The 13,474-nt window shown below is 35.3% G+C and overlaps 1 protein-coding gene across 10 annotated transcripts in view; it reads right to left on the bottom strand.

Annotated features, from left to right (window-relative positions):
* Positions 1–13,474, bottom strand: part of Wrn (WRN RecQ like helicase) — a 169,281-nt gene that overhangs the window by 80,702 nt on the left and 75,105 nt on the right. For all 10 annotated transcript variants that reach the window (XM_021236843.2, XM_013076106.3, XM_021236847.2 and 7 more), the window contains 2 exons: positions 10,469–10,551; positions 6,207–6,313 (listed from right to left, as the gene is read on the bottom strand). In XM_021236843.2, the coding sequence (XP_021092502.1) occupies positions 6,207–6,313; positions 10,469–10,551 (190 nt within the window). The remainder of the gene's footprint in view (positions 1–6,206; positions 6,314–10,468; positions 10,552–13,474) is intronic.

The following is a 13,474-nucleotide window of genomic DNA, read 5'->3' as shown; positions in this document are numbered from 1 at the left end:
CTATTAACACCAGTAATTTTTATTATTTGTACCATTCTATACACCATATATTGTTTATATTTTGCTTTTATTTTTATAGATATGAATCTAAACTCCTACACTGGTTTATGAGCTAGGAGATAGCAGAAACTGTGTTTTATACCTTTTTCAAATGATTTGCTTTAGAAATCAGCACAGTATCCTATGGTGTAGTCATTTATTCCCCAACTCTTCCACAACTATCTGTATGGGAAAGTTCCTTCTCTGATTCTAGGCTTTCTCACCAGAATTCATTCACTCATTTACCTAATTATTTATGGAGCACCTAACTCTGAGCCAGGTACTGTTGTAGATTTTATAAATCAACCAATCAAAAATTCTTCCCTACAAACAACACGCTAGTCGGGATTCACAGGCATCAGAAAATATACAATACAGTTAGACATATGTGCTATTTTTTAAAATAACAAAAGCATATGAAGAAAGCTTAACATTGAGAAGATTAATTTGATATTTTAAATATGGTAGTCCACGAAGCCTAAATGAGAAGGCAGTAATGTGTATCTGCAAAGATCTAACAGAAGTAGGGGCACTCTACCCAAATCACCCTAGTGAAAAGTATTCAGGGAGAAAGAACAGCAGAGCATGACTGCAAGCCTAAAGCCCAGGGATAGCAGTGAGGATGGAACATAGAGAATGTCAAGACAAGTAGGAGAGGATGAGGTGAAAGAGAAAATGGAAGAGTAGACTGTGTAAGACTCAGTAAAACATGATGTCGATATTTGCCTTCATCCAGAGTGAAATGGCACCCTACTTTACTACAGCATCTTGTGCAAAAGACATAATCTGATATATCATTCTGAACGCTATATTTAAACAGACTAGAGAAAAGAGTGAAAGCAGGTGGTTATCGTAGTAACACAGGTAAAAGATAGAGGCAGGATTAAGAGAGAAGAGATTAGATCCTGTATATAGTTTGAAGATCTCATAAGATTTCCTTCCTAAATATTTTTGTTTCTTTTGTTGTTGGTTTTTTTGAGACAGGGGCTTGCTGTATGCACATAGTACACATTGGCCATAAACTCACTAAGGAGCCCGGACTGGTCTTACACTTCAGATCCTCCTGCCTCTGCCTCCAAAGTGCTGGGATTACAGGAGTGTACCAACATGTCTGATTGCCTTATTGCTTAAATGTATGGTGAAAAGTTAGAAAAAAGAGATGATTTGAATAAAATTCCAAAAGTTTGGACATAAGCACCAAAAGGATGGAGCTATTAAACAAGATAGGAGAGATTTTAGGAAAGCACAGGTCCTGAATAGGGAGATTCTCAGGAAGACAGTTTGGGACAGGTTAAGTTTGAGATGCCTACTAAGCATCTAAGTAGAAAAATCTAGAGTAATCAATTATATATATGTATATGTGTATATGTATTATATATGTATGCATATATGTGTTTATATGTTTAAATACATGTTTATGTAAGTATATATGTGCATACATAATCTATAAATACTTTATAAGATATTCTATTTATAGTCTATAGAATAGCTAAAACAAAAAATAATGATAATACCAAATGCTGGCAACCAGGCAGAGAATGGAATCACTTACACACTGCTGCTATTAGCCCCAAGATGAAGACATAAATTTAAGTTCTCAGTACATAGTTGATATTTACAAGTGTCTGTCAGATGAGATGACCAAGGGAGTAAAAGCATAGGAAAGAGAATAAGCCCAAGTACTAAGGTTTTAGACATGCCAACAATAAAAGGCCGGGATATGAGATGAAACAGAGGAGACTAAGAATACGAACGTAGTGAGAAAGCCAGAAGAGTATACTGTCCTTTGACAAGAGAAGAACTTTATAGGGAAAAGTTAAGAAAACATTAATAACCACCTTGCTGAATTGTTAGGAGGCACTTAACCCAGTGCCAATAACATAGCTGGACCTCAATCCACGTTAATTTGAGTCTCCCTCAATTTATACTATTTACGTTTTTGCTGATTTTTTTCTGCTTGTCTAGTATCTGTTCTAACAAAGTCATTTATGAGAAAAACTACCAAAAAGACAGTATATTTAAGATGGCTCTCAATTTGCTATCAGTAAGCAAGTTTAGCCGGGGATTTAGCTCAGTGGTTCTGCCGCCTGCCTTGCAAGTCCCGAATTAGATCCCCGGTACCAAAAAAAAAAAAGCAAGTTTAGCAAGCAATGAAACTGAACTAGACAATTTAGTTCTAGTATAGTAACAACTTCTATTGTTTTATTAGTTTACTTATTCAACTGTGAAATCTTGGGCTCCAGGAATATCTAAATATAACCCAACTCTGTTTATTCACTCAAAATTAATACAGTAGATTACAGAACCCAGAACTAGACCCATATTAATATGTCTGAGTGACTAATTATCAACAAAAAGGCAAAAGCAATTCAAGGATGGATGGCCTTTTCAACAAATGGTCCAGAGCAACTGGACATCTATGGGGAAAACAATTAACTCTGACCTAAGCCTTATAAAAAACTGAACTCAAAATGGATCACAGACCTAAATGTAAAATAAAAATTTTAGGAAAAAATAAAAGAAAGTCTTTAAGATCTAGGACTAAGGCTGAGAAAGCTTTTAGAGCTTTCAGTGATACAAACAGCCCACTGTGACATGCTTGCTATAGGTTCGCCACCACTGGATTATGGGTGCACAATTCATAAAGAAAAAAATTGATAAATTGCATTTTATCAAAATTTAAGATGTTTGCTATATGAGAAAAGCTCTGGGAAAATACTGAAATGACAAGTAAAAACTAGGAGAAAATATTTGGAAACCACATATCTAACCAAAGACTCATATCTACAAAATAGTTTTTAATATTTGACAGAAAAAATATTTAAACACAATCAATCCAATTCAATCAGGCAATTTACCAAAAGGCAAATTAGTACAAGAAAATATGTTCAATTTCATTAGTCATTAGAGAAATGTAAATCAAAACATACTTATCAAAATGGCTCAAATGAGAAAGGGAACAAGGGAGGGGGGGAAGGAAAAAGGGACAAGAAAAAAAGAGAATAGAAGGAAAAATGGAAACAGCCTTTTGTAAATAAGGAAAGAAGGAGGGGTAGAAAGGGGGGTGGGAATGGGAAAAATAAGAAGCAAGATATATCATACACAGGTACAAATTCCCTATAATGAATGTTGTATCATTATGTAAACCTAAAATGTACCAATAATATTTTTTTCCTTGAAAAAAACCAAAATGGCTAAAATTAAAAATAATAGTAGCATTAAACCATGGTAAGGATGACAAGAAACTATATTGCTCGTACACTACTAAATGAGAATGTGAAATGCTACAGCTACTCTGGAAAACAGTATGGCAGTTCCTTAAAAAACAAAACTTGCCATGTCTAAGGCCCTAGATTCAATACACAGAACTGCAAAAGACAGAAAGGAAAAGAGGTTGGAAGGTAAGCAGAGGAAGGATGGAAGGAAAGAAGGAAGGGAAAGAGGGAGAGACAGACAGATAGATGGAGGACAGATGAATGAATGAATGAACTGACTTACCATAAGACCCAGAAACTGTACTTGTGGGCATTTATTCTAGAGAAATAAAAAAGTTCACAGGGTACAAAGAGCACAAAATAAAGGATAGATAGGAGGAGACAAGGACATAGATCTCTGGCAAATGGGAAGGGTCCTGGAGACCAAGGGTGAGAGGAGAGGGAGAAGGGAGTGGGGAAATAAGCAGAACAAAAGATATGCCATGTACAGGAACTTAACAACTTCAATGAATGTAAACATTTTATGTCATAAATATGAGATACGATTAATAATATCAACAGGAACAAAAATGGGGAAAGGGGATTTGGAGGAGGAGGGAGTAAGGCAAGAAAGAAGGGGAAAGGGATTAAAAAAGAATCAAGCTGTATTATGTACATGTACCCACTCCCCAACATGATTGTAAACTGCATGTACTGATAACATGTGCTAATAAAAAAAATTCACAGGTTGTTTAACCATTGACTTTGGAGTATATGCAAATATTCATTGTATCTTTATTCATAACAGTCAGAAACTAGAAAACAACCCGAAGTTATTCAACAACTGAATGGTTAAATATTGGTACATTCATATCATGGAATACTATACAGCAATAAAAAGAACAACTTTTAAAATACACAACAACTTGGACAGATCTCAAGGGAATTAGGCTAAGAGGAAAAAAAATTCCAAAAGGTAGCAAATTATATGATTCCATTTATATAACATTTTTAAATAAAAGAATTACAGAGATAGAAACCAAATTAGTTGACTGGTTAGAGGAGACTGGGGTTGTGGGTGGGGAGGACTGTGGGTGTGGCTACAGAAGGATAGCTCCAGTCTGTGGTAATAGAACAGTTCTGTATGCAGTCTGCAAAGCTACCTACACAAATCTACAAGAAGAAAACTTTTAGAGAAATACACACACAGGTACGGTATTGATACAATGGTGAAATATGAATAAACTTTACACAATGTACAAATGTCATATTCCTAGTTTTGGTATTGTACTACAGTCACACAAGTAATTATTTTTTTGGAAAATACACAAAAGGTACCTAGGAAAACTCTACATGTTTCTTGTTTTGTTTATAATTTGCTGTGAATTTATAAGTTTTAAGAATAAAAAATAAAATATTACCAATATTGTGACTTTTCAAGCCATTTTCATAAAATGTCATTTGTATAGAGCACTTGTATAATCAGGGAAGAAAGTGGTGTTCTAACACTAAAAGCTTTTTTAAAAATTCCATTAGAATACCTCCATTTCTAGGTACTCAATATGACGCAAGAAGGGGTAACCATGCTTTACCATCTCCTAAAGTAAACGATACATGGATGAAACATCGCTGAGAAGATATGAGAGCCTAACGAACCATGCTACAGTAACAAAAACCTATAAACTAGGGCCCATGGACAATATGGACCACAGCCTGTTTTGTTGTGGCCCACAAATGAGAAGTGTACAGTAACTCTTTTATTTTGCTTTGTTTTATGGTACTAGGTATTGAACTCCAGGCATCATGCACGCCAGGCAAGCAGTCTCCCACTGAACCACATCCCCACACCCAACCCTTTTTTTTTAAATTTTGAGATAGTATCTTACTAAATTGCCTTAGACTGGCCTTGAATTTGTGATCCTTTTGTCTCAGCTTCCTGAGTTGCTAGGATTACAGGCATGCTGTACCACACCCAGCATGCCTACTCTTTAAAGCAGTGTTTTTTAAAAATAGAAATGTATGACAAAGACATAATGCAATAGTCCCACTTTATCTGCAGTTTACCTTTTCTAAGATTTCAGTTACTTGTGGTTAACCACAGTCCAAAAATATTAAATAGAAAATTCCAGAAGTAAATATGTTTTAAATTATACACCATTCTAAGCAATGTGATGAAGTTTTATAGTGTCTTGCTTTGACCTGCTCTATCCTTCCAAAAATGAAGGATCCTTTTGAATTGTCTTTGGCCAGTACAACCTTGTTGCACGTTCTACCCACCATTGTATATGCTACCCACCAGTTAGCCAATTAGTACCTGATCCCAATTTTCAGATCAACACTCAAGGTACAGCAATGTTTGTGTTCGGATATCCCTTCTTTTACTTAATAATGACCCCAAAGAGCAAGCATAGTGATGTGGCAATTTTATTACAGCATACTGTTATAATTTTCTATTTCATAATTAGGCATCTTATTAACCTCCCACTATACCTAAATTTATAAGTAAAACTTTATCATAGATACTTATGTATAGGAAAAAACAAAGCATATACAGAGTTTGGTATTGTATGCAGTTTTCAACATATACCAGAGGTTTTAAAATGTAACACCTATAGCCAGGGATTTAGCTCAGTGGTTCCACTGCCTGCCTCACAAGCACAAGGACCTGAGTTCAATCCCTGGCAGAAAAAAAAAAAAAAAAAAAAGTAACACCTGTCAATAAGGGAGGACTATTACTGCTATTATTTGGTCCTTTTAGAAAAGGTTTACCAAGCCTTGTTTTATAGTATTTCTCAATAAATTACATGACAACCTTAGAAATCAAAAACAGAATTTTGAAAAATCCTTCCCTTCCTTACATCATCCATTTGCCCTCTGACAGAGAAGTCTTCAGTTTGTTTGTGTATTCCTCATTCCCAGATGCTCTGCTTAGTAAAAATGTTGTCTCAAGGCATTAGGTTTGGCATAGCTTACCAGTGGGAGTGCTGTCTTCAGGGAGCCCAGTGTCCTGAATGAACTTCTAAAATCATGCCCCCATTCAGAAATACAGTGAGCCTCATCCACAGCAATCAGTGTGATACCTATTAAAAAACAAATAAATGGAAAAAGCTCAAATGGGGGGGGAACTTACCTAAATCAATACTGTTTTCTTCATTTAGAATATATAAAGCTTGCAAAAAATAAATAACCTATGTCAAAGTATTTGATTCACACTAAAATGTAAACATAAGTATGTAACACCAGATAACATCAAAAATCATTACTGGGAATAGAGGAAGCGAAGATAAATGAATAAAAGGCATTAGGCTAAAAAGAAAACATTTATATATTAATTCAAATAATACATTTATTAAATTTCAGAGTTCATCATTATTCCTCGGAGAAATGAACTGCTTGCTAGCACTTTTGCCTCAAAACTACTCTTATGAACCACCTGCAACAATGTCTTTTTTAAAAAGAACAGTTCTATTTCTCTTCAATAATGCCTTCAATCTTAACTCACAGATTAGCGATCAAAACAGGAAAGGGACAGGACATTTCTACAGAGATTAAGTGCATCACTATCCATGACTGATCACATATTATATTAAAGAAAGTGCCTCTCAGAAATGCCAGTATTAGAAGACAGGATGATATCTACAATATCTAATGTAAAGTAGAATGAGAAAAACTAAATCTCACAAGGTACAAAGTAGGTAAGAGGAAGATTATTTGTTCCCCAGCAACCTTTCCACTCTGCCTCACACCATACACATATGCTGAAACAGAATCAAGAGTGTGTTTTCAAGAAATGCATTTTAATAGTGTTCTATTGTTCAATTATCCATTAAAATGTCTTCAGATATTTCAAACTTATGTCTAGTATGCTTCTGTCCTCAATTACCAAATTAAAACAAAATAATTTTTTCCTTTATCTGAGTATTAATATTGTTCTGCCACTAGAGGGGTAACTAAAATCATGTGCTCTGGAGTCAGACTGCCTAGGTGCAAATCTTGCCTCTACCACTTACTGCGTCTAAAACAAGTTACCTAAGTTTTCAAAATCTCAGTTTCTACACAAATAAAATAACAAAAGTACATAACAATTCTTATTACTCTAAAGATTAAATTCAATCATTCAAATAAAATGCTTAGATATGACCTGGCACAGACACCAAAAAAAGAGCTAAATTTTTAAAATATTATACTACTATTATGACAGTTATTAAATGGCCAGTATGACCTAAACCCTTTTCTAGGAATGAGAAGATTAATAAAATAGAATCCTGACCTTGAGGAATTCACAATTACATAAGAGGAGATAGACATGCCAATCAACAATGGCAATTCATTGAGACTATAAACTACATAAAATACAGTTCTAAGACAGCATGGAGGAGGAAGAAAGCAAATAAATTTACTAAACATAAGCAAAGAACATTGACTAGCAACAAAATTCTCTAGTCACTGTTGAGTGGCTGGAAAAACATCACCGTTACCACCACAGTTATTTTTTTTTAGAAACTAAATCACCTAGATTTTAAATTAAATGCTAAAAAAAAAAGATGAGATCCTCTTTTATTTTAAAAGTCTTAGTTGCAGGTTGGACTGAGTAGCTTTCAAAAGAGCTTAATTTTATCTATCACAATCAGTTTAGGCAAGCTTTCGTCAACAATGTTCACTATAAAGGTAGAAGTTCAGGTGTTTTTGCAAGACCTGTATGTATTTCATTTTGGCACACTCATCATTCAAGTCTAATTTTCAAAGTGAAAAAACAACTACAAGTATGGCAGTAAGGAGTGTCTAAATAAAAGTATGTTTGCTATTTCTGTTATAAATCCAGAGTACTTAAATAATTTAAAATTTACCTAAAAATTATAAGTCTAATTAGTCAAGGATCATTCTACTGTACAAATAATATCCTAAGTGCATTCATTTTTGCAAGTGTTTTGCAATTTTTTGCAAACAAAAGCCAATGGAAAATATTTCAAAAGTAATTTCCATTTATCCCTTCTTATCCAACATTAAAAGTCACCACCACCCCCCAATTTTGTTTTGTTTTGTTTTGTTTTTCAAGACAGGGTCTCACTTTGTAGTTCAGGCTGGCCCTGAGCTCACTATGTAGCCCAGGCTGGCCTTGAGCTCGCAGCAATCCTCCTGCCTCAGCCTCCCAAGTGTTAGGATTACAGGCATGTGCCACCACAGCCAGCTACCCTCCATATTTTTTTCATCCATCATAAATTGTGCTCTAATGATTGCAGTGCTCATAATCAATCCATTATTTAAAAATATAAAGAGGTGGGCCTGAGGTTTAGCTCAGTGTTTCTGCCGCCTGCCTCACAAGCGCAAGGTCCCAAGTTCGATCCCCTTTACCAAAATATATATATAAAGGTATAAGTGCTTGTTATGACTTGCATGTTCCCACAAAGCTTCATGCAGTCATAGGTGGGGCTTTTTAAAGGTGGCTGGATCAAGGGTATGTAATGTGGATTAAGGGTGTGTGTATGTGGATTAAGAGTGTTACAACCAAATTAGTCCACTGATTGGCTTAGCATTATTCTAGATGTGGATAACAAGCTCACCCCAGGTGTGGGTAGCACCACCCAAAAGGCTTCTAGCCTAGATGAAATAAAAGGGAAAGGGAGGCTTGCTGCTTTGCTCCTTCCTGTCTACCCTGCCATGGAGTGTTTCTCCTCTGCCATTGCCCTCTGCCATGTGGCCTTGCCTTGGAACCAGTCAACTATAGACTGAAACCTCTACAAACTGTGAGCTGAAATAAACCTTTCCTCCTTTAACTTGTGGGTGTCAGATATTGTATCTCAGCAATAAGAAAAGTAATTAAGATACTGCTTATCAAACATGTTAGATATCTGCTTAAATATTTAAACTAATTATTTATTTGATATCATCACAAAAACAAAACAAACACTAACATGCAACAAAACATACCTAGACCACTATGGCCACAGATCCTAGCTTTTGCAATCAAATCAGGAAATTTATATCTAGGGTAGTTAGGCTTAATCTAAAGTGAAGTATTTAAAAGAAACTTCATGCTAACTAATAGGAACCATATCAAATTCATTTTCCATTAAACACAAAAATATACCTATAAGGGTGTTTAACAACTGAAAGATGTACTCAAATAATATATTTACTCAAATGTTAATTTCGCATTCATTTTTTCCTTTCACCACATACTAAAGGACATGTGTTTTCATTATACTGTTGGAAAAACGGTTAAATATTTTCCCTCTATTGAGTAAAATGTTACAATATTGAAAATCTAAGCTATCTGGAATTAATTTAATACATAATTATTCTAGAAAGTCATACATTCCAGGAAAACTAAGTTTAGTTAGTTCAATTTAAGGTATAAAATATGAGCATGTATGATAAAAGTCATGATTTCAACTCTCAGGAAACCACTAAGAAGAAAATAACAAAAAATTTTACTTATTCCCCCTAAAAGAGCAGCATCAGTCTTTAACTAATTCTACATTTACATTTTCTACAAAATAAACTCTGACTTAGATTAACTACAATGGGGGTTTATGTATTTGTAATCAGTCATATTCATTTGTACCAAAGGAACTGTGGTTCGAAACCCTAGCTACACATCAGAATCACCTGTGAAAAATTACAGATACCAGGCCTACCCAGGCCTGTTACACCAGAATTTTCAAGATTGAAGGCCAGTTTTCTAAGGTGGAAGGGTGATTCTCATGCACAACAAAGATAATGAACCACTACATGGACTCAATTTACATTCAAAATATGAAAAAGCAGTAAATTATAATTTCATAAAATCTAGGATTCAATATTTATTCAATGATATATCTATGTACCTAATTATGTTTCAATTACTGTACTAGGGAAATATACTTAAGAATTGCATTTTCCCCTCAAAAAATATAGTCTAGCTGAAGAAAACAGATATATAAACAAGAAATTAGAACAAAGGAGCCCAATGTGTTTTTTGGGGGGGGGGTACTGGGGATCGAACTCAGGACCTTGCACTTATGAGGCAGGCACACTGCCACTGAGCTAAATTCTCAGCCCAAAGGAGCCCAATTTCTATCACAAAAGAATTATACAATAGTATGAGATAAATCAAGAGAAGCAACAAATTGAAGAGTCAGTGAGATCTCTTGGAGATAAACTAACAAAAGTTAAATCTGTTATTTGTCTACAGATTTAACTCTTAAGAGTAATAATTCAGTAAGTATTTATAAAGATACTATTTTGTTACTTACCAATATTAGCTTCAAGGTGCTGGAGTAGGTCCAAGTTACCTGAACAGAATTCTGGAGTTATGTAAATAATTCGATATTTGCCTCTGTGAAAAACAAACAAAATAAACATAATATATTTTCAAAATAAAAAGAAATGTGCCGTAATAAAGAAAACAATCATCTCAATGAATTAAAACTTCAAATCAAAATACCTAAAAATTTTTAAATGATGCATTATGCCACTTATAAAAAACCTAACTGAATTCTGCATATGTGTTTATATATTCACATATATTAGGTGTCTGATTTCTCTTTAATACATCAAAATAGGTTCCGGTTCCTGGCCACATCACGGGTCGGCCAAGCAGCCTGAGGCTCCTCGGCTGTGTTCCAGTTCCTGCCCACCTCACGGTGAGGTCCCGGGAGTGACTTGGAGCCCCACCTTCATCCAGTGCTCTGCTTAGCCACCTGCAAGGCCCAATTCTATTCCGGCCCCCCCGGACCCGCCCGGGCCTTCCAGCTCTTCTGCTACTTGGTCCCACACTACAGAGGCACAGGGGATCATACTTCACATAGTTAAATGTGATAGATTAATAACTAAAACAAATTGTCAATTTCTAAGCTGCACTTGATGATATGGTATTGCTGATTGTAACATTTGGCCTAACATGTTGTAATTGATCTAATCAGTTTTCCTTCCTGGTATAAGGAAAATAAAATAGCCTCAGAGTCATTAGAGCCTCAAAACCTAAACACAAGCCATATCTGGAAGACACCTCTGAAAAGCAATCATTCCACAAGGGTTTTAAACACAAGCAATAAAGATACCTGCATTAAGCAATTTTGAAATATCAACCCAGGAATTAAACCAAGGACAGTACCAAAAACAAAAATGAGAAGACACTTAAGCAAGGCACAAAATGCAGTCTTGCACGCCAGAAAAAGGAAATTCTGGGGGAAATGAGGTGGAAAAGTTGGATAATCAACCACCTGGACACCCTGAACTGATAGCACAGGAATTAACAAAGCAGATACATGAGGCTCTAGAAAAATTCAAAGCAGAAATAATCTCCCAGATAAATACAGAAATGGTGAGTAGAGTGAAAGACATGATTACAGGCTCTAGAGCAGAAACAGACAAGAAAATAGATGAGATCAGAAACATGCTGGAAGCCATGAATGCCCAGCATAAGAAAGAAATGGAAACCATGATTGCCCAACATAAGAAAGAAATGGAATCCATGAAACAGATTCAAACAGATATTCAGGAGATTAAAAACTCCATTGAAAGCATGCAGAGAAGACTAAGAGAATCGGAAGACAGAATATCAGATATAGAAGACAGGATCGCAGTTAAGGACCATGAAAACACAGATTTCTTAAAGATAGTAAGGAACCATGAGAAATCAATTCAACAGCTGATAGATGATGCAAAGAAGAATAACATAAGACTGATAGGAGTCCACAAAAAAACAGGAGAAAGTACAATTCACATAAAAAAACTGTTCACAGAAGTAATAGTAGAAAACTTCCCAGACAGAGGTGGAGAATTGGACACACAGATAAGTGAGGCAAACAAAACTCCACCCACCACAATCAAAAAAAATCTACACCTAGACATGTAATAGTCAAGATCCCAGAAACCCAACAGAAGAACAAAATTCTATAGGCAGTTAGAGAAAAGAAACAAATCACCTACAAAGAAAGCCCATCAGAATCATGGCAGATTTCTCAACACAAACCTTCAAATCAAGGAGAGCCTGGAGTAAAGTATTTCAAGCCCTAAAAGAAAATAACTTCCAACCTACACTGTTGTATCTGGCAAAATTATCTTTCAAAATCGATGGGGAAATTAGATACTTTCACGACAAAGAATACCTGAGAAATTTCATAAACACCAAACCAGCACTCCAAACAATTTTATGCAATATCCTAGAAAGAAACAATGAAGGTCACAACTCCATGAGGGACAACAGAGAGAAGACGCCACACAAGGGAAGGCAATAAAGGGAAAGGGGGAAAAATAAGAAAAGAGCCAACAACAATAAAACATCATGGCAAGAATGAGTCAGTATCTCTCAATTATAACTATCAATGTTAATGGCCTCAATTCACCAATCAAAAGAAACAGAATGACAGAATGGATTAAGAAGCAAAATCCAGCAATATGTTATATACAAGAAACACACCTAACTCAAAAGGAAATTCATAGACTGAAAGTAAAAGGATGGAAAACAGTTCTCCACGCTACAGGATCCCAGAAAAAAGCAGGGGTAGTAATCTTATTTGCAGACCAAGTAGATTTCAAACCAAAACTAATTAAGAGAGACAAAGATGGTCACTACATCCTTGTGAAGGGAACAATTCAAGAGGAAGAGATGACAATCCTAAATATTTATGCACCAAATACGAATGCCCCCAACTATACAAAACAAATATTAATGGACATGAAAAACCAAATAAACAGTAACACAATTGTAGTGGGGGACCTCAACAACCCTCTATCACAAATAGACAGATCATCTAGGAAAAAAATTAACAATGAAATTCTAGAACTGAACCAAGCTACTGAACAAATGGACTTAATAGATGTTTACAGAGTGTTCCACCCCACAAAATCAGAATACATATTCTTTTCAGCTGCACACGGGTCATTCTCCAAAATAGATCACATGCTAGCTCATAGGGCAAATCTAAGTAAATGTAAAAGAATTCAAGTTATCCCCTGTATATTATCAGACCATAGTGCAATAAAATTGGAGATCAATAACATAAGAAACCGCAAAACACCCACAAACACATGGAAATTGAATAACATTCTCCTGAACAACTAATGGGTAACAGGAAATTAAAGAAGAAATTAGACAGTTTCTACAAGTAAATGATAATGACAGTACAGCATACAGGAATCTGTGGGACACAATGAAAGCAGTTCTAAGCGGGAAATTCATAGCAGTGAATGCCCATATTAGGACAACAGAGAGAACTCACTTAAACAACCTAATGCAGAACCTCAAGCTCCTAGAA

This window comes from Heterocephalus glaber, unplaced genomic scaffold (assembly GCF_053883595.1).
Source record: "Heterocephalus glaber isolate CG9 unplaced genomic scaffold, H.glaber_assembly_v1.0 deba00001461, whole genome shotgun sequence".
In the NCBI taxonomy this organism is placed as follows: Eukaryota; Metazoa; Chordata; class Mammalia; order Rodentia; family Bathyergidae; genus Heterocephalus; species Heterocephalus glaber.
The sequence above is the reverse complement of the archived record's forward strand: the minus strand, read 5'-3'. Positions and strand labels throughout refer to the sequence as shown.